Here is a 20,728-nt window from a genome sequence, read left to right as displayed (position 1 = left end):
GCACTCAATCCACTGAGCTACACCAGCCAGGGCTTATATAAGCATCTTGAACTTATCAAATAATTCACAAGACTTGAGCATCTGTGAATTTTGGTATCACCAGGGCCCTAGGACCAATTCCTGAAGGATTTCAAGGGACAATTATCCATTAGCATCATACTTAAAGGTGGCATAATCAGTTAAAGATTACATAATTTTATGATCAGCTCTGTTCCCCATCACTGTTGATTTGTCTTTTATTTTAATGTAGTTCCTATAAATGCCATCTGTGTGGGAATCCAAAAACACATTATTTATTGCTGAATGTATATCTTAAACCATATGCTTGCCCAGCCTCTCCAGTCAGATAACATCTGCAAGATCCCAGGGCTTTGCATACACTTTGTCTTTTAATCCTCACCATAATCCTGTAGAAAGAACATCCCCACGATCTCTGTTTTGCAGTTTCCACTCTGACCCTGCTCTCAGAGAAGGTCACTGTCTCTACTGGTGTCCCAGGAGCACTGGCATGGATTCCAGAGTCCACAGTAGTTTTCAGATCCCTGGCTGTAGGACAGAGGTCCTAGCTGTTGGTCCAACAGGTGGTGGGAGAGTCACCTCTTGTGTTTCGCAGGTCTTCAGCAATATCCTCCAGCAAAGTGGTTTGCAAGGGGACGGGGCCAGCGCCACACCACAGAAGCTTGAAGAGAGGGGCCGGTTGACCCCCAGTGACATGCCCCTCCTGGTGAGGTTGCCCTTCGGCCCAGCCTCTTACTGCCTGATAGAGGACCCAGCAGCTTCTCCCCCTGCTCATGCCCCTTCCCCCAATTCTGTAAGCAGCTATTCCCATCACATTTAGAGCATTTCAGCAGGCTTTCATTTTTCTCTGGAAGCTTCATTTAGGGAGTAGAGGAACGAACAGGGAACTGGAATTCAGAGGACAGGAGTTTAGTTCAGCCCCACAGGTTCATTCCTGTGCCGTTTGTTGGGCTATTCGTTCATTCAGTGAATTTGTGCTGAGGAACCCTCGGCATGTGCCAGGCCCTGGGCCGGGCCTTGGGTGTAAAGCAGGAAGCAAAAGCGGACTTGTCGTCTGTTCTCATGGAACTTAGAGTCTTGTGCTGATGACAGGCGGAAGGTAAATATTTAAGAAGCCTGGACATGTGCCAGGCCCTGCTTTAAGCACCAGAGATAGGGCAGGAACAAGGCAGCTGTGAGCCGCTGTCTTGGACTTTATGATCTCATGGGAAAATAGACATGAAACAAGTATTTCACAAAGGGATACACTAAGTATAGGCAGGAGCAAATCCTTTTTACTTCCCGGAACCTCGCGGTTTTTTATCTGTAAAATAGAGATTCTAACAGCTGCCCAGTTCATAATGATTCTCATGCATTGTCATCACAATCAGGAAAGTGTATGAGAAAGCACTCCCTATTCTAAATACTCTCTTCAAAATGCAAGAGAAGTGTGGGCCTGCTATTCCTGTTCTTACTGGGATGTACTCTCTGTGAGGACCACAGGCATTGTGTACAGATTCTAGGGTTGGTTCTCCTTAGAACTTAGAAGAGGACCATATTACCCTAGAGCTGGAAGTAACCCTAGTGGTCACATGGTGTGCACCCATTGTCACTACATAGCAAGAGCTGAGGCTTAGGGAGGTTGAGCGCCTTGCCCAGGTTGTCCTCCTAGGGACAGACCAGCCAGGCTTGGCCAAACCTCCAGTGTTCTCTTTCCACCACGAGGCATCTGCTTGTTGGGGACCCCTGACTTTGTCAACTTTGTCTCCGACCCTTCACAGAGCTGTAACAAGGGGACAGAGGAGATTAATGCAGTGTTTTCTTTTGGCCACAGGAATTAAAGGACATTGTTCTCTACCTTTGTGATACCTGCACTACACTCTGGGCCTTTCTGGATATCTTCCCTTTGGCTTGCCAAACCTTCCAAAAACACGACTTCTGTTACAGGTACTGTAATAGTTTGGGCTGTGGAAATAATGGTTCTAGTTCTCATTCTCATTCAACAAGTATTTGCTGGGTACTTACAACATACCAGGCCCTACTACAGCCTAGGAACGTAGAAGTAGAGAACACAGATAGGGCTCCTGCTTGCATGGAGCCTGCATTTTAGAAGCAATCCCATTTTTAGCTAAGAGCAGAGTAGGGGAGATAAAAAAGCAACAATCAAGAATAGGGCAATTTCAATTCAGTTCTATTTCATATCAAAGCTCTTATCCTGGGCAAGGGAGTAATAGACACCAAGAAGTGTCTGAGGGCTTCAGCACCTAGTCCAGGGCAGAGAAACACACACAAGGAAACAAGCAGATGTGCTCACATGCAGGGCAGGCTGTTGTGGCCGTATTATGAAATGCTCTGGGAACACAGAGGAGGGAGGTGGAATTTTGTCTGGTGGAATAAGAGGTTTGGGAGAATGAGCAAGAACCTTCCAGACAGAGAAAGGTTGCACTGGCAGGAAGGGCATGCCAGGCGGGTGGAGTGAAGTCTTCCAAGGCCCAGAGTGTGTTCCTAGGAAAGCCAGGAAGTAGAAGGTGGTAAGTTGGGGGTGGGGGGGTGGAGACCAGGGAAGCAGGAAAAAAATGGGTAACAGAGAGAGATGGCCCTGGGGAAAGCTGGTAAAAAGTAAGATCTAGAGGAGCCTTGAACACTCTAGTGGCACCTTCATTCTGTAGGCAGAAGGGAGCCACTGGAGGTTCTTACCCAAAGAAGTCATAGAAAGATCCTGTTGGGATGAAGAAAGAGGTAGAGGAGGATGTGGGGAGGGAGGGGAGACCCTCTTTGCCTTCTCAGCTCCATGAGCCAATTCATGTTCCCTGTGTGGAGAAAGGGGTGTAAGGTATGGCTGGTAACCTACATGTTGCCTGGCAACAGTGGGGCTGGCCCATTCACAGTGGCACCTGCCTGTTGCTCTTGCCAGGCATCTTTCTCCACTGCTTGGAGGAGTTCTGGGAGCTGCCCAACTCTGTCCAGCAGCCGTCAGTCCATTCAGTCATTTACTCGCCCATTCACCAAAGCGTTTATCTAGCGCTGACATGTGCCAGGGGTGACAGTGGTGTTCTGACTCCTTTTGGGTCACCCCTGCTGGCAAAATTCAGACGTTCGGATTGATCGGCCTCCCACAGAATGTTAGAATAAAGCGTTGATCGACAATTTCCAAGCAGAAAGGGGTTAGGATGGGACTGTCACTGGCCATTTTTTTTAAAAAGTATCTTTTCTTGTGGTACATGTTGCAAATCCTGGTAGGAAATTGGAAAATCCCCAAAGGTAGGAAATTAAATCACTGTGACAGATCCTGTTAGTCCTAGACTTTTGTGCCCTGCTTATTTCCACTTCTCACAGGCATTTTCCTCTTTTGTTACAGCACCTCCCCAAATGTGGCAAAGGTTGCTTTTGAAAGGGTCTTTGGGGCTGAGGGGTCATTTTTAAAAGAGCTGACTTTCTTGGAAGGGACAGCGGAAGGAGAGGAGCGGCTGGACTCTCATCTCAGGGTGAGGGGGGAAGAACAGAAAACACTTTTGACTGAAAGCGACACTGCCTTTGCCAAATGGCACTGCCTTTGATCCAGAAACAGCCTGGGGCTGGCCCAGCCTGTTCAAACTGTGTTGGAGGCCAGGAACGCCCAGTGAGCAAATGCAATAACCTCAGTCCCCGAGAACTTTCGGCAAGGGGTCACAGCCACCAAACAGCTCTTTAGCTAGTCCCTCTCATAGCAGCCTTCTCCTCCTTCCTCCTGAGTATATGCTTGAGTATATCGGAATCTCTATCTCTCTCTCTGTCCTGGAATTTCATGAATGAATAATGCATTCACATGGTTCAAGACTCAAAAAAGTGTGAAATATATAGTAACATCTCCTCTCTCTACTCCAGTTCTGTGCCTCATATACAACCATTGTTCTTAGTTTTTTTGTGTGTTAATTTTTCAGAGATATGCATGTAAAAGCAAATGTGCATATTATATATCACTGAGCCCTTTTTGAAATTTAATGCTGGCATATGAATACTCTATATACTGTGTCCTTTGTACTTTTAAAATGAGTGTATGTCAGTGCATAAAGCACCCTCAGTGTTTGGTGTGGCTGGACAGAATTCCATTGTATGGGATGCCAGATCCCATGGATCTTTCCGGGGATTTTTTTTTTTTTTCAGTTTTTGCTATTACAAAATAAATACTATAAAGAATAAATTTTTGTCTAACCACTATGTTGTACACCTGAAACTAATATAAAATAATACTGAATGTAAACTATAATTTAAAAAAGTAAAATTTCAATAAGATAAAGCAACAAAAAAAAAACTTAGCACATACATTTTGCATCTTTGCAAGTATTTCTGAGTAATAAATTCCTAGAAGTAGCATTGCCGGAACAGATGGTATATGCATTTTAAATTTTTATAGATCGTGCCAAATTACCTTCCATAGGAGTTGTTCCAGCTTACCCTCCCACCAGCAATGTATCCTGGCAACGTCTGGCTCTGGGCCACACTGTCCTGTCTTCTGGGCGCCATCCTATGGGGCTAGTGAGGCCTGCCTCTTTTGGCCCAGTTACCCTCTTCTGCATATGGCACCACCATAGGCTGGAGGTTGCCAGAAGTCAGCCAAGTGACAGATAAATGTTGGCAGAGTGCATGCTACAGATTCAGCACCATCCTAGGCCCGTCCTAGGCCTGTACAGGCTGTATTTCTGGCTTTGGGAACTTTTAGGAAACGAGGGTGTTCAGAGAGAGACTTACACTGCAGAAAAGAGGCAGCTGCATTTACATTCTAAGAATGACATATTCTGAATGCTGTGCATCTGGTTCTGGGAAGGAGTAATCACATCGGTGAGCGTGATGAAGAAGCATGTGGCTGGAACGGAGAGTTTAAACTGCAGTGGGGGAGGCGGGTGCAAGGTTGCTGCGGTGAGAAGGAAGGCTGTGCTACGTATGGGTGCCCCAGAGGGAGCAACTGCCGTCGAATATCACAGGGGGAAGGCAGCTGCTGGAACTTTCTGAGCCCCACCAAAGAGTGACCAGTGTTTCTCAAATTTCAGTTAGTCCTGGGAGGTCGTCTCATTGCTCTGTTAGAATGGCCCTATCGGATGATTTCCTGTCTGAATGGGAGGTGTAGCTACTGGTCACTTCCTAGGGACCTCTTCCTGGGACCCACCACAGTGGGACAATCTGGGGCCAGGGTCATCCCAGGAGAAAACTGGGGTGACAACTTAGGAGCAGGAAATGGGCCTTCCTGCTCCCCTGGGTTTGCTTTGATTTTCTGATGCAGTGCAGCATTTATGAACTAATTTAGCCTTTTACCATATGTGCCTCCACAGACTTGCTTCCTTTTATGAAATAGCAATTCCTGAGCTGGAGTCTGCAATTAAGAAGAGGAGGCTTGAAGACAGCAAGTGAGGCGGGGACCAAACTCTGGGTGTCGTTGTGGGTGAAAGAAGCCTGAGCAAAGACCCCGCTTTAGCATCCCCATCTCTAAGACGGCGGGGTGGGACCCAGGACCTGCCGCTTTGGCTGCTGCGTCCCCTCTGAATAGCCTCCTAGCCGTTGCATTGAAGGCTTTTCCCCTCGGCCATTGCTCTAAGCTTTTGGGAACCAGCCAGCCTCTCAGAGCTTGTAGGCTTTTCCCAGCTGCTGTCCACCTGAATCATGAGGCCTTTTCAGCCTAGGGTGTATATGGGGGTGGGGTTGGAGCAGGGGTGGAACCTGCAACTTCTGGGATTAAGCTCCCTTGGTGCCTATTTGTCTCTCAGATCTTTCTTTTTTACCCCTGTCCTTCAAAGGCTGCTAGGTGACCTATGGCAGAGGCTGTCCCATTCCAGAAAGAAGCTACTGGAGATTTTTCATACCATCCTGAATGAGATCTGCCTTCTCCCTGTACTAGAAAGCAGGTAAGCCCTTGGAAGCCACTGTCCAGGTGGAAGAGCCTCCTCCCCAAGCCTAGATGGGGTATTTCCCTCATTTTATCTCCCCCCTCTTATTCCTGTGTTGCTGAGAAGGATGGTTTCCTCCAGCTGGCTAGAGGCCTTGCACAGGGCGGGGTGAGGTGGGCAGGGAAGGGAGCTGTGTATCATCTGCACTGAATGAACTCATCTTCCTTGGTATCCTGTTCAGCTGTGACAGCATCCAGGGCTTCATTGAGGAGTTCCTTCAGATCTTCAGCTCTTTGCTGCAAGAGAAGAGGTGAGTGTGGCTGAGTTAGGACTAGCAGTGGGACAGGCCCATGGTGCTTCACCGGTCCCCACAAGGCCTTTCATAATAGAGCCCCTGACATAACCCCCACAGTCTAAGGCTCTGAAATTTGTGGTTGGGCAGCAGATAGCAGACTGGTGCCCCTGTGGCCCCAGCCCTGTCTCTCCAATCTGCTCTCTGTCTGGCAGGTTCCTCCGGGACTACGATGTGCTCTTCCCAGTGGCTGATGACGTCAGCTTGCTGCAGCAGGCCTCGTCAGTCCTGTATCCTTCTATCGCAGACGCTGGGAGGGGCCCTGGGCTAAGCAGGTCAGCGATGGGCTGCTGGGACTCAGAGTAGCACAGAGTTTACCCCTGTACACACAGGTCAGCCCGCTTTCCCTAGATGCCTAGACCCTTGCCAAGACTCCGCCTGCTTCTGGTGGAGATGACGTCTCTGGTCCTTGGAACGGGGGAGGTACAGTCATGCTTTCTCTAGGTGTTTGTTTACTGAGCGTCTGGGCTTGTGTGACCAAGAGGGACTCAGCCCTGTCCTCACAGACCTCACTGCAGGACAGAAAACATGCAGCTAAACAGGCAGTTAGCTAGAGTGTCACATAGGAGAAATTCAGAGGGCAGGGAAACCAGGGGAGGCACCTAACTCAGCAGAGCTCGGGGTGCGGGTGTCACACAGAAGCGATGTCCATGCTGAGAACAGCAGAAGGAACAGGAGATGGCTGAGCCCCAAGCTCAGTGTTCCCAGGGGACAGAGCAGGGCGGGCCCATCTGGACAGCCACAGGTATCATGAGTGGATCTTGAGGTGGGCTGACGAGAAGGGGTTTCATGGGAGGGGGTTAGGATATGGCAGATGATTTGGGGCCAGGCAGAACTTCATAGCCCTGGCCTAACCCTCACTAAGAAATTTGGGTGCTGTCCCGCAGGCACCAGCAAGCTGTGGAAGGGTTAAAGCAGGGGGTGACAGGGTCAGTTTTAGACTTTAGAAAAGCTCCATCTGGCACAGCAATGAGGGTAGACAGCCCTAAGATCTCTCTGAGACCCGGGGGCTGGTGGGGATGCCATTGCTGGCATCCAGGCATGGCCAGTGGGGGTTCGGGTTAGAAGTGGGGTGAGGGAGTGTAGGGAAACTCTAAGGTGTCTGGCTTGGCAGCGCCCAGGGTGGTAGAGAGGCAGGAGGGGCAGGGAGGTGCAGGCCTGGGGGCCATTTTGGTGGCCAGGGTAGATTGCTCAGTCCTGTCTCAGAGGCACCCTTTGGCCTCCAGCCTCTGCAGAAAGCCCTCAGGTGTTTGGATAGCAAGCCCAATGGCCTCCTGGGGTCAGTGCAGAGGAGGAGCTGCTGGCTCATCCAAACACCCTGCCCCAAGGAGCTCTGATTCCAGGTGCTCCTCCTGTCCCTGTCTTTACCCAGAGCTGCTTTCTGTGGAGCGATAGGTACTGGGTTTTATGGTCAGTGGGGCCATGATCCAGTCTGTTTCCTCACGTAGCCCAGGTACCTGTGACACTCGCTGGGGTGTGTCCCAGACAGCCCCTGGCAGGAACCGTATGATCATCCCTCGCTGGGGAGGGATTGAGAAGTTATGCTGACGCACAACCAAGGCGGCAGGGAGGCCTGTGACACCCAAGAGAGACCCCTTAACGCCTCCTCACAGAGATGAGACACGGACTGCCTACATCCTCCAGGCGGTTGAGAGTGCGTGGGAAGGGGTGGACCGACGGAAAGCCACAGGTGCTAAAGACCCACCTGTGGTCGAGGATCTCAATGGGGTCGTGGCGACAGCGGGGCCAGTCAGTGGACCAGCATCGCATCTGGAGAACTCGGAGCGAGTGGAGGTGTGTGTGTCTGGAGTGGCGCATTCTCCCATGACGGCCCCTCCAGGCTCTGTCTCAGAGGCTGGGACAGCAGGAAACCTCCTTTCTTTGTTTCAGCTCTCAGGGAAAAAGGTTCCTTTTGGGATGGGCAGCTCGACCTGCTGGTCAGCTGTGTGCTGCCTTCAGAGAGTCCTGGGCTGAGGGCACACTGGGCTGCGTGTAGGGAGAGAGCTAGTCTCGTGAGCTGTCAAAGTTCTGTTTCCCCTCTGTCAAATGAAGCAAAATCCTTGCTCCTCTAAACAGATCACACGGGAGCTGCTTTGGTTGCAGTTGTGTGCAGTACCAGGTCTCACTGCTTGGCCACCCGGAAGCCCCTCCAGGGGACTACAGGGCTCCACTGAGCCAGTTTGGAAACCTCTCATCTGGTGCCTTCTCTCCGGGATTTGCCAAAACACCAAGTCTGTGGCTGCACTGATTGGCCACTGAGTCATGTGTGTTGGGAGGCAGCGTGACATAGGGATTAAGACCACACAGTCTCTAAAGTAAGGCAACTCAGGGGTGTAATCTGGTCCTGCCACTCACCAGCAGTGTGCCACTCGCCAGCATTATGGCCTTAGGCATAGTCACTCACATTGAGCCTTAGTTCCTTATCTGTAAGATGAGGCTAGTTGTCTCCATGAACTTGTTAGGATACCTCAAGTTGCCGCAAGTTGGAGCTCTCTGAACCTGGCTGGCCCTCAATGCCCTGTTAATAGATGCTGATGTTCTGTTAGAGCCCAGGTGCCTTAACTGTCGCAGGGCCTTGGGGAACAATACTCCTCTTCCCCTCTTCCCACCCATTTCCCCATTTGGCTTTTTATCTGAGTCATAGAAGGCTTTGTTTTGTGTGTGTGGTTTTTTTTTTTAATTTTGGAATTTCTTTAAATGAAGAAAGCCTAACAAAATTAAGCCACATCAAGAAGTCTGTAAACTGAATCCCTTTTGAGAAGCATATAATTAAAGGGGAGCACCTCCATGCAAGCCAGGCCTGGTGGTTGCTGCTCCCCTCCAGTGCCAGCCATCAGCTCGTCAGGGCTGAATAGGACCGTGGTTAGTAGAAGCCACAGCTGTCTGGGGAGAGCCCAGTCTGTGCCAGGCACTGTGCTCATCACTTTAGGTGCACTATTTCCTCGAACCATTTGAAGCTGCCCTGTGAGGTGGCTGGTAGTATGTCTGCTTGTTTTACAAGGAGGAAACTGAGGTTTGGAGAGAAGCAGCACCTGACAAGGTCGCACAGCCTGAAGTAGCTCCCCCAGTAAGCTCCCTTTTCACAGGCCAGGGAATGGAGGCTCAGAAAGACCTGAGTCATTTCACTAAGGTGCTACGGTGGGGCGCCAGGACTCAACTCCAGTCCCCCGTTTCCTGGCCCAGTACTGTTTGGGGCCTGTTGCCCTAGCACCCACCTGCCTTCGCCTTCCTCCTTCTCTCGGCTCTCTCCACAGTGCTTGGGGGCAGCTGCTGCCCTGGGCCCCGCCGTGTGCGGTGTGGAGCTGGACTCGCTCATCTCCCAAGTGAAGGACTTGCTCCCGGACCTCGGGGAGGGCTTCATCCTGGCCTGCCTGGAGCACTACGGCTATGACCCGGAGCAGGTGATCAACAACATCCTGGAGGAGCGGCTGGCCCCTGCCCTCAGCCAGCTGGACCGCAGCCTAGACAGGTGGGAGGAGGCCCGTGGCACCCAGTCTGCTTCAGTATCCCTACAACAGGGCTCTGCAGGCCCTGTCAGGGCTCTCCTTAGCCTGTGCCTCCCACCCTTCCTTCCCTCATGTCCTGGAACTCAGCTTGCTCTCTCCTCCCCCGAGAGGTGTTTCCTGACTAATGCCCATCTGGGGACACATGAACACTGCAGGCCCCTCTCAAGCTTTTCATGGCCCCCGTAAGGCAGACAGCAGGGCCAGTCAGTGTACCTGGCCAGTCAGTGGACCAGCCAGTCAGTGGACCATCTGGGTTCATTAGGCTCAGGATCTGGGAGCTGGGAGAAGGGCAGCTGTCTGCCTTCGTGCCCAGGATGGCAATTTTTAAAATCAGAGAGGTGTCAGAGCCTAAGGGCCTTTGGAGACCATTTGAGTTGGTACGTTTGAAAATGTCATTTTTTTAGCAGCTGAATGTTTTTTTCAAATAAAATCTTAACTAGAAACTCAACACTTAAAACAGTTAAAAGTGGTACTGCTCAGGTTGAGCAGTGCACAGCTGGGCATCCCCGCAGACCTGTGGGAAGACCAGTTGGAGACATAGGATGCGAAAAGAGATGCTGAGCCCTCAGAGCTCCTAAGTGACTGGTTTGCCCCTGTCATTGCCACCTTCCCAGGAGATTCCCCAGGAAGGACGTCTGGAGCTTCCTTCCTTCCTTCCTACCTACCCTTTCTGGGTTTGGCCCACTGCTTCCCTGAGGGTTCGTGGGGTAGCAGGAATGAGGGATGAATGGGTGTTTCTCCTGTGAACAACTTCCAGTCATTGGAAGTGAATTGTTAGCTCTGCCCTTGGACAAGTTTCTCAGCCTCCTTGTGCCCATGTTATAGACGAGGGCCCTACAGTGTAAAGAGGCTGAGTGGTCTGTGACACCTAGCTCATAGGTGCTGTTTAATGCTGTTCTGAGCATTAAATGAGGGAGGGAACTTTGAAGAAAACTGTGAGTGGCAAACGAGACCAAGAGGGAGCTTTGTGTAAGGTGTGGGTCATGCAGGCAGGGGCCAGATAGGGCAGGTGTTCACCTTGTGTCCCAGGTGTGGCCATTGAAGGAGAGTAGAGAACATGAACATGGTGATGGGCAGGGGTGCAGGCAGGCATCAGCTGGCCAGGCCCCCTTACACGGATTTCACCCCCAGACAGGTGAAGCCAGACCCAACGCCTCTGCTGACTTCTCGTCACAACATCTTCCAGAATGACGAGTTTGACGTGTTCAGCAGGGACTCAGTGGACCTGAGCCGGATACGCAAGGGCAGGAGGTGAGTGTAGTGGGCCGTGGGGTTCCAGGCACCCCAGCTCTGCAACACCAGCAAGAAAATGAGAGAAACCAAGGGCTCCATCTTTATGGAACTGGCCTGAGTTCATCTCAGGGCTCCCTGGCAGCCTGAGACCTGTGTTCTCCCAACAGGTACTTTCTTTCTTTTCAATTGGGTGCAGATTCTTTAAAGATTATACTTCAGGCTCTGACTCTGCTTGGGGTGGTTTTAGTGAACCCTCCTTGTTGACAGCCAAAGGCCAGAGGGGCCAAAACTCTTCCCTTCCTCTTACATCTTTGGTATGCCCACCATTGACTCTCTGGATGGTAGAGCTGAGCAGGGCTTCCCAGAAGCCTCTTCGTGACCTGATTTTCTGCAGTCTGCGACAAAAGGAGAAAATTAAGGACCTGTATTGAGTGAGCATTTCTAAACGTGAACGTGTTTCATTTTAAGGCCTTTCTACATACTGTATGTATCGTTTATGTCCTTCCTACTCTGTTGGCACAGAAAGACCGCTCATGATTTATTCATTCATTCAACAAATATTTGCGCAGTGCTTATGGCCTTCTAGGCCCTGGATTTATTAGTTCCTGGGAATATAGTGGAGAGTGAAACAGACACAGGCCCTGCCCATGTGGAATTTGCACTAATCAGTTCATCAAACAAGCAATGTAAAATCGCAGATATAGATATGACAGGTACTACGAGGTGAAGGTGAACAGACTTCCAAGCCTCTGGCAGGTGCTTCAATCCAGGCAGGAAGGTCTCCTGTCAGGGAAATGACAGGAGACCAAGAGAGGAAAGGTCAGCAAAGTGGGGAAGCAGAAGCTTTCTAAGCAGAGTGAACAGCAGGGGCAGGGGCCCAAGGCCATGGGGAACATGGTGACAGTCCCATGAGCCAGAACACTTTATGTTTTGGAAAGGTCACCTGCCTTTGGAATGGAGACCCATGGGAGGGACTGAGAGTCAGCAGTGACGGTAGAGAGGACAGCGTAGAAAAGAATGGCAAATAACATCGACGACTCTGTTAGCCTCCCAAGTTCTCCTAAACGGTGGTGCTTTATGAAATCCAGAAATCTGGGCACTGCTGGACGAGTACAGCCTGCCCTTTTCCTCATCCTACAGATGGAGACAGTACGGTTCAGACAGGGGTGGGGACCTGCCCTGTTCTTTTGATAGGAGCCCCAGTGACAGAATTGCAGGCCGCTGCTTCCGTGAAGTCCCCATACTGTTTCCCCTCCCCAGGGCCATCCAGTGCTGGAAGCTTGGCTGGCCAAGTGCTTAGGGAGCAGCCACAGAACAGCTGTAAAGTTATCTGGCTGGCTGGACAGGAAGCAGTTGTAATCTGCTTAGTCACATACATTGCAACATCCCCAGATCATAGGCCAGAGATGGTATCCTGCATCAGTGGCCATTGTTCCATGCCAGAATGACCTTCTGTGGCTTTTGCTATGGGGCAAGGGGCAGACAAGGAGGGCTGTGCCCCTGCCCATAGGGTGCTCCGGGCTGCCAGGCAGAGAGTCAGGGTGACAGATGATTACCGAACTTATTATGACAGGTCACCCAGGGGCTGAGGTTTGCAAAGAGGCAAGCCTCCATTCATGTATTCATTATTCACTCAGCAAATATTTATTAAGCGATTTACGAGCTCCAGATTCTATGTTAGACAGTAGGGAGATAGAGTGAACAGGGCACCCAGGCCTGGCTGTTAAATAGCACAGAGACCGTGGGAAAGAGACCTTTAAATAAGCCACAGTAAAGTGGGAGAGGTGTTGGGATGCGGCACACAGGGGCCTGAGCGGGCACACTGGTCCTAATCTGGGTAGGGCAGAGGCGTTCAGGGCCCTAGGCCCTGCCCTCAAAGCCCACAGGAGAAATTAAGTAGCACAAGGCAGGTCACACTTGCATTAAAATGTGTGTGTTCTTAAATCAGGTAAGGTGCACTCAGTGGCTCAAGTAATAAAGAAATCTGTTCCCTTGCATGACAAGAAATTGTAAGCTAGGGCAGCCTCGGCTTAGTTAACCTGTAGTAAAGCCACATCATCAAGGATTCATCTTTTCCATCTCTTGGAGCTGGTTCCCTCAAGGCCACTGGGTGGCTGCTGCTGTTTGAGCCATGACCTCCAAAAAAGACAGTGGCAGGAAGAAGTCTGGACCAGTTCTTCCCGTATCTCTCTTAGAGACCAGGAAACCTTTCCCAGAAGCCTCCAGAATTCCCCCACGTCTTCCTGGGGAACTGGGTCATGGGACTGAGGTCCAGGGCTCCAGGAGAAGGGGGAGGGTGGAAAGATCTGAACAAAACGAGGGACTGTTAGGAGTGGGGATGAGACAGAGGCGGCTGTTGGGTAGTTAACCGAGCACGGGTGCTGCAGGTATATCCCAGCTGAATGAAGGAGGCAGTGTGTGTAAGGTGGGGTCCCCTAACTCCTTTGGACTTGACAATGGTACCCTGAAAGATAATAAATGTTTTCCCCCCGAAAAGGTGCCGTGGCCAAAAACGTCTGGGCACTCTTTCTGCCTCTCGGAGAGTCCCAGGGCACAGTAAAGGCTCTGACAAGGCCTGCAGTAGAAGAATTAGGATTCACTGTGTTGAGCCCAGCAGGGGGCAGGTCCACTTCCACTCATTTTCTCTGACATCATCCCTGGGAGGCAGAACTAAGACTTGGCAAGGATAAGGGGCCGCCTGTGGTCACACAGCTCAGGAAGCAGCAGAGCAGACTTGAGGCAGGAGGCCTGCGCTCCAGCCCTGGCCCAGCTTGTAGAAGCTGTGCGAACTTAAGGTTACCGTGTCTCCGGATGCCCTGATTTCTCACCTGGAAGAGGAAGGGTTTATTGCCTCTGCAGGCCCTTGAGAAGTTTGAAGGTAGGAGTCACCCTCTTAAGGGCCAGTGTGAGTAGGCCTAAAATAGGCTAGAGGAAGTGGGGAGGGGAAAGGTAATCGGCCTTTAGGGAGCCTGCTTGTTCCCTGGGCTCACTGTCACCTTTAGGAGGCCAAGGAAGCAAACTGCTCCAAAGACCGTCTCCAAAGTCACTGCTGCCTGCATTTTCAGACTTCACTGAAGTTCTGGCCCTCAGATGGATCTTTCCCCGGCTAGTTTTACCCCTAATTTTTTTTCTTCCTGACTCTGGATGAGGTCATGGGGTCAAAAACACACCTCCCCAGACAAGGTGTGTTTTCTCCCAGGGTCCTGCTGGGTGGTGAGTTAGCCAGGCTTCTCTATCTGGCCCTGCCAGGGAGCCACACACAGAGACCGCCAGTACAAAAGAACTGCCCTCCTTTGGAACAGTGCGGACCAGGAGCCATGGGATGTAGCAGAAAGGACAGTGACACCTCTCACTCATCCTTGGTCCCCTGGCCCAGTGCAAATCTGGGCACCTAGTAGGCCCTCAGGAAATGTGTGTTGAATGAGTGGATGTGCTCCTACCAGTGGCACCAACCCCTTAGACAAGATTGGGCTCCTTTCACTTCCTCCACCTCTTTCCTCCTCAGCCCCTAACTGGGCGAAGAGAGCCGCAGAAGGGCCAAGGTCACAGTCATAGGACCTCTTTCCTGGTGTGATGTGAAAGATCTCTGTGGATGGAGGTTTTTCCCTTTTCTAGATCAAACCCCCTTCCACCATAGAGCCTCCATTGCCCCTTCCCCAAACCCCCAGATGGGACCCCTGAGCCAGAGTTCATTCCTCCTTTCCCTGAGCGTCCATTCAGCACATTTCATCTTGGCCGCTATTTTCCTGTCTGTCACCCCCACTAGACTGTGAGTTCCACAAGGTCAGATGGAACTCCATATCTTACTCCTTTCTGAATCCCTCTCCAGCTCAGCCTAGTACTCTGCCTGGCACATAGCAGGCCCTTAGTGAAAACTGTTGAAAGAGATCCAATCCTAACCCACCATGCTGGGGGCTGCAGTCCTGACCTGTCCTAGGGTCAATGGCTGCCAGACAGACTCAGAAAGCTGTCCCTCCCTGCACCAAAGGCCAGTTAATGGAAGGTTCTTATAGGAGCTGCGAATGCTTTGCGTGTCTCCCCCCTACCCCTTGATACATTCCAGAGACCTGGTTTCACAGCTAAGCTGGATTTTCTTGCCTAGCATCTCAAATTGATTTTCCCCTGTAGGGCTCAAAACTACATTCCACATGCCCGTGTGTCTGACAAGCCAGATTTTTCTACAGATTTGCAAAGCCATGAGTCAACAGGCCTGAGTCCCCATTGTGGCTGTGCTGCAGCCCGTGGTGATCCTGGGCAGTCGCCACCCTCCCATCCCCCCGGACCCGAGTTTCCTCACCTGTGACATGAGGAGCGAAACTTTCAGGCACCTTTCCCCCATACAATCTGACGTGGAAGATTGAACACAGACCAGTTAGAAGGCCACCATAGTGAAGTGGGGGTGAGAGAAAGAGGCTGGGACCCCTCCTGACCTCTCACACTCCAAAGGTCCCCCGGGGCTCCCCTGAACTCAGCAGAAAATCCACATGTGGCCTTGCTCTTTCTTCAGTGTTTGTTGTAAAAGGTTCAAATAACCCAGGCCCTCCTGAAAGTCACCACTGTCATTTGGGGGGTCCCCACAGGCCCCCTTCTGTGCATTCACATGCACAGACACATACATGTGTATGTCTCACAGGAAGAGATCATCGGTCTTGTTTGCTTTCAGCTTTTTAGAGAGATGGGATGTATGCATTTTTCCATAGCTAGACTCTTTCCTCCTCAGAATTCCTTCTCCGTTGGCACAAATAGATTAGCGTCATTCTGGAGCACTGGCCCAAGGCGCTCCGTGACACAGGTGTGGCGCCGATCATTCAGCCGTCCCACTGGTGGTGGACATTAGCGACTTTCCGTTTGCCCCGTTAGCAAACAGTGCTGGGAAGAAAATCCCCGGTGAGGCCTCCTAGGGGGGATGCCTTGAAGGGGTGCTTTCTGGTTGAAGGGTAGGTGCATTTTATGTTCTGACAGCTGCTCCTGGGGTACCCCGGAAAGTACGGGGCATGGTCACTTAGGCACCAGCAGCTGTGAGTCCCACCTGCCCACACCCCACCGGTGCTTGATATCCGTCACTCCATTTTGTGCTTGCCTGAGAAGTGAAGAAGAGAACCTGTGGTCTCTCTTGACCCTTAATGCAACCTTCAACGCCTGAGGTTTCTCCCTCTTCTCTGCTTTGCTGTTTCCTCTCAATATCAGGAAGGGGGAGAGCACACGGAGCCTGCTGAATGACAAGCGGGAGGTGGCGGCTCAGCGGCAACGCTATGAGCAGTACAGTGTGGTGGTGGAAGAGGTAGGTGTCCCCAGGCCACTGGGCTGGTGCTGGGCCAGAGAGACCAGCCTGCCCCTGGGCCCCTCAGATCCACAATTCTGCCATTGCAGGTGCCACTGCAGCCAGGTGAGGGCCTGTCCTACCATGGTGATGACTATGAGGATGAGTATGATGACACATACGATGGCAACCAGGTGGGTGCCAACGATGCTGACTCCGATGATGAGCTCATCAGCTGCAGGTGAGGCTATAGAGCAGGCAGAGGGTGGAATTCTGGGGGGAAGCGGCTTTCGGGACCATGGGGCTCTCCCGTAACCTGTTCATACCGATGGAGAAGCCAAGGCCTTGCCACGTGAGCAAATCAGTGGCAGAACCAGGGCCCAAACCCAGGCCTCCTGACTCCTGGTCCATCGCTCTTTCCAACCCAAGTCACCTCCTTGGCTGGTTGGTCCAACCCACCCTCAGTGGGAACCCGTTAGCTTGGTTACATTGTTCTTAACTGCAGAAAACTTTTGCCAGTGGGATCATATGCAGATTACCCAATACAGATAAAAACAGAGCTAGAGCCCCCACAGTCCCAGCTCAGTCTCCCCTAAGCTCGCACATCAGACTCTGGTACCCTAAAAAATCCAGGAGCTGGAGCAAAGCTGTCCTGAGAAGTACTTCGGTTCTTCTGGGCCTCCTGAGTCTCCCCCATCAGCTCATTCCCTCTTCCCTGAAGCTCTCGAGTTTAATCTTGTCTTTGATCTTGCTTTCTCTCTGAACCCTTAGGCCCTTCACCATCCCTCAAGTGCTAAGAACCAAAGTGCCCAGAGAAGTGCAAGAGGAGGATGACGAGGAGGAGGATGAAGCTGAAGAGGAGGCCCCCAAGGTACCTCTTTGGCAGGTGGCAGACGAAGGGAGGGAGCGTGCAGTTCTAAAGGGCAAATGGAGAGCATTGTGCCCCCCTTCCCTGTTGGCCTCGAGGCAGCCCCAGCACCACTGCCGAGAGAAGAGGGGAGCCTTCAAGCCCAGATGTCTGCTGGGAGAGCTGCTGGCTTAGAACTCACCTCCGCTGCCCGGGGGCGGGGAGGGGGGTGCAGGGAATGGATCAGAGGCTTCTGGGTTCATTAGGCTCAGGATTCTGGGAGCTGGGAGAAGGGCAGCTGTCTGCCTTCGTGCCCAGAATGGCAATTTTTAAAATCAGAGAGGTGTCAGAGCCCAAGGGCCTTTGGAGACCATTTGAGTTGGTACGTTTGAAAATGTCATTTTTTTAGCAGCTGAATGTTTTTTTCAAATAAAATCTTAACTAGAAACTCAACACTTAAAACAGTTAAAAGTGGTACTGCTCAGGTTGAACAGAGTAGCAGCCTGTGACCCTTGGATCCCCAGGTGCCCCCTCTTCCCACCAGGGTGACAAATTCAAATGTGTCCTGGTGGAACCTGAGCCAAGTACTGGGACGGCATTCACACCCTGTCGGCAGGGTAGGTGGGGCCCCTAGCACAAGAGTAGGCCAGCACTTCCAGGGCTTTCCCTTCTTCCAGGCAAGGAGGCTGCCTTTTATGTAAAATCTTCCAGTTTTCAAAGTTTACTCATTCTGCTTGTTTGTGTTTGTTTAAGTAGCACAGGCCACACAGTCTGTGGTCTGTGGTCTTCCTAGTCCAGGCCCCTTTTACTCTTGGCACAGAAAATGGCCCTCAAGAGTGGACGTTCCCACAGCACAGTGGTGATGGCAGTGCCAGCATGAGAACAAGTCAGCTCCCAGGGGCCACTCTCTTGGCTTTCAAGGCCCCATATGGCCTCTCACGGTGGCCATCCTGGCCTTCCCTTCATTGCTCCCATTTATCACTTTTATGCCCCAGCTATGGCCACCCACCTACGAGGCCTGTCTCGGAAGACCTAGTCCCTTGTGCTGCCTCCCTCTCGGGGAATCGGTGGAAGGGACAGAGGAGGAGTCTTCTAGTAGGAACCCTGGGCCATAGCAAGCCCACTGCTGTTCTGGGGCTTTGCCCTGCCGCACTGCGGCTTCTCCCAACCCTGGGAGGGAGGCATCAATGAGATTCAGTCAGGCGCAGCCTCACCGCAGCTCAGGGCTGTGGGACGGCTCGTGAGTCTTTTCCCCTCTTCCTTCCACAGCCTGACCACTTTGTGCAGGACCCTGCGGTGCTTCGGGAGAAAGCAGAAGCCAGGCGCATGGCCTTCCTTGCCAGGAAAGGGTGAGATTGAAGGCGCTGTTTCTGGTGGGAGCGAATCCTTCTGGGGACGTCCCAGCCAAATACCCAGGAAACCCACACAGACACCCTAAGTGTTTTATGTATATTAATTGACCTCACAACAACCCTATGAAGTAGCTACTATTACCATTATCCTCATTTTACAGATGAGGAAACTGAGGCCCAGAGATGTTCAATAACCTGCCAGAGGTTACCGAGCTAGTAAATGGTGGAGCACAGATTACACCCAGGTGGCCCTGCTCTAGGGGTCCACACTTCTAAGCATTATTTGACAGACACGAGGAATTTATCTCCTAGCATGCGAGCCCAGTGCATCCAGAGCTAGCTAGTGTCAGGCAGAGTATAAAGTGTGAAAGAGCCCAGGCAGGCAGGCAGACAGACAGACAGACAACCTCTATGGCTGAGAGAGGCATGGTAGGGTTAGGGGCACTTGAGCTGGGCCCTGAAGGTGGAAAGGGTGCAAAGGAATTTGTCATGTGAAGGCAGAAAGGCAAGAAAGCACACTGGGTCAGGGAGAAGTGTCCTTTTGCGGGAGGGAAGCTGGGAACGCATGACCAGAAGCACCTCTAAATCATTTCCCTAGTCTTTCTGGTGAGAAAACAGTCCAGAGGGGCCAAGGACCTGCCTGTGAGCCCTCCTCCACTGAAGGCCAAGCCAGGGGTGGAAGCCCAGTGCCCCATCCTGGCCCTGGGACTCCCACAGCACTGCCCACTTGGTGCGGGAGGCCTCACCTCAGAGGAAGGCATTGGATCTCATTCTGAAGGAAGGGAGAGAGAGCCACAGGAGGTTTTTGAGTAGGAAACAGGGCAACTTTAACTTCCTTTCCATCTCAACCCCTGAGCACAGAGCTCTGGGTAAAGCCAGCAGCTGAGATGGTCAGAACAGGTCCTTAAGTCTTGTCTGTGGGTGCACTTGGTCTTTGAAGGTCACCAAGCAAGGCCCTGGGGTATAGAACAGGAGTATTATCTCATCTACAGCAGAAGGCCCTGGATGGGAAAGGGAGAGGACCCATCCCCAAGCCTTCTTCCCCTCCCTGTATGGGCTGCTGTCAGCCCACCAGCTGGTCCTTCCTTGAGCTTAGCCAGGGTCCCGTCTGCAGGCAAGGCTCAGAGAAGAGAAGTTATCAGGCACAGGGTGGTCCAGAGCCCCTGCGGCCCCTGCCCCTGCTAGGCTTCGTTTCTCTTCCCACTGGAGATTAGAAGTCGGGTGTCCTGTCCCAGGCTATGTGTCTTCTCCCAGGGATCTTCCAGGAAGGCTGTGGGCTCTTCCTATCAGAGTCTGTTCTGGCTGATGAGTTGGTTCTCCTGGGGTTTGGTTGTCGCACCCTTAGGTACCGGCATGACAGCTCACCGGCCGTGGCCGGCAGCCCCCGGGGCCACGGGCAGAGCCGTGAGACAACCCAGGAACGCAGGAAGAAGGAAGCTAACAAGTCCACACGAGCCAATCACAACCGGAGGACCATGGCCGACCGCAAAAGAAATAAAGGCATGATTCCATCCTGAAGCTGCCACACCAGGGCCAGATGGGAGGCAGCAGTGCCAAGCCCACCAGGCTGCAGTTTCTATAGCCCGAGGCCACCTCACCAGGACCCCAAGTTCAACTCGACCGCTCGACAGCCTCAGCTTTGCAGCCCCTGAGAAGGCCGCCTCGTTGTCCACCTGCCAAGTGTGAGCACCTTCGTCAGAACACACAGTGCCTTATCCCACAGCAGAGGAGTCCATGGGGCCAGGAAGCAGGCGAAAGGGATGGGGACAGAGCCCCAAGGCAAGCCCCACAAACCTCTTGCAGCAAGATACCACTCCCCTTTGTCCCTGGATGCCAGGGAATATACATTCAAAAACAAAAACAATAAAAGGCCTGCAAATAAAGTGTTTAACCCTTTTAAGCAATCACCAGTGATGTGCCCTTGACCCGTCTCCCTCTGTCCCATCCGTTCTTCAGTGACAGCCACTGTCTGGAGAGGAAGAGGGCCAGATGTCTCCGTTTCTGCTCATGAACATTTTTTGCCTGACTCTCATTGCGACCCCTCCTGATGTGGCTCCGCCTTGCTGTGTGTCCCTGAGAATAGCACTCCCTTCTCTGAACCTCCAGTCCCTGCTTGTGGAAGAAAGGACCTAGGTTGTGAGGTCTGTCATCTCATTTATTCACCACCACCTCCACCTGAGGACGTGGGCACTCATGTCAGCCCCAGAGTACCGATGAGGCAGGCAAAGGCACTGAGAGCTGAGGGTGCCTGCCCAGGCCCCAGCTAGGAAGTCGGGGAGCAGGGAGGGACACTCAGTCGACCCCCAGCCTTTATCGGGTCCTA

The 20,728-nt window shown here is 52.0% G+C and overlaps 1 protein-coding gene across 6 annotated transcripts in view; it reads left to right on the top strand.

Moving 5' to 3' along the window:
• The window catches only part of ASCC2 (activating signal cointegrator 1 complex subunit 2), a 37,754-nt gene extending 17,458 nt beyond the window's left edge, over nt 1-20,296 (top strand). For 3 of the 6 annotated variants that reach the window (XM_037052470.1, XM_037052467.1, XM_037052473.1), the window contains 14 exons: nt 614-724; nt 1,832-1,944; nt 5,304-5,378; nt 5,766-5,873; nt 6,097-6,165; nt 6,363-6,437; nt 7,821-8,001; nt 9,450-9,676; nt 10,845-10,964; nt 16,134-16,227; nt 16,317-16,447; nt 16,978-17,077; nt 18,323-18,402; nt 19,751-20,296. In XM_037052470.1, the coding sequence (XP_036908365.1) occupies nt 614-724; nt 1,832-1,944; nt 5,304-5,378; nt 5,766-5,873; nt 6,097-6,165; nt 6,363-6,437; nt 7,821-8,001; nt 9,450-9,676; nt 10,845-10,964; nt 16,134-16,227; nt 16,317-16,447; nt 16,978-17,077; nt 18,323-18,402; nt 19,751-19,922 (1,656 nt within the window). In that variant the 3' untranslated portion in view covers nt 19,923-20,296. Of the gene's footprint in view, nt 1-613; nt 725-1,831; nt 1,945-5,303; nt 5,379-5,765; nt 5,874-6,096; nt 6,166-6,362; nt 6,438-7,820; nt 8,002-9,449; nt 9,677-10,844; nt 10,965-16,133; nt 16,228-16,316; nt 16,448-16,977; nt 17,078-18,322; nt 18,415-19,750 lie in introns of all 6 variants that reach the window. The other 3 variants (XM_037052472.1, XM_037052469.1, XM_037052471.1) reach the window with 2 other exon arrangements.
• Nucleotides 20,297-20,728: the final 432 nt, after the last annotated feature.

Source organism: Sturnira hondurensis, unplaced genomic scaffold, assembly GCF_014824575.4.
Source record: "Sturnira hondurensis isolate 20B ecotype Veracruz unplaced genomic scaffold, ASM1482457v3 Scaffold0007406, whole genome shotgun sequence".
Lineage (NCBI taxonomy): Eukaryota > Metazoa > Chordata > Mammalia > Chiroptera > Phyllostomidae > Sturnira > Sturnira hondurensis.
The sequence above is the reverse complement of the archived record's forward strand: the minus strand, read 5'-3'. Positions and strand labels throughout refer to the sequence as shown.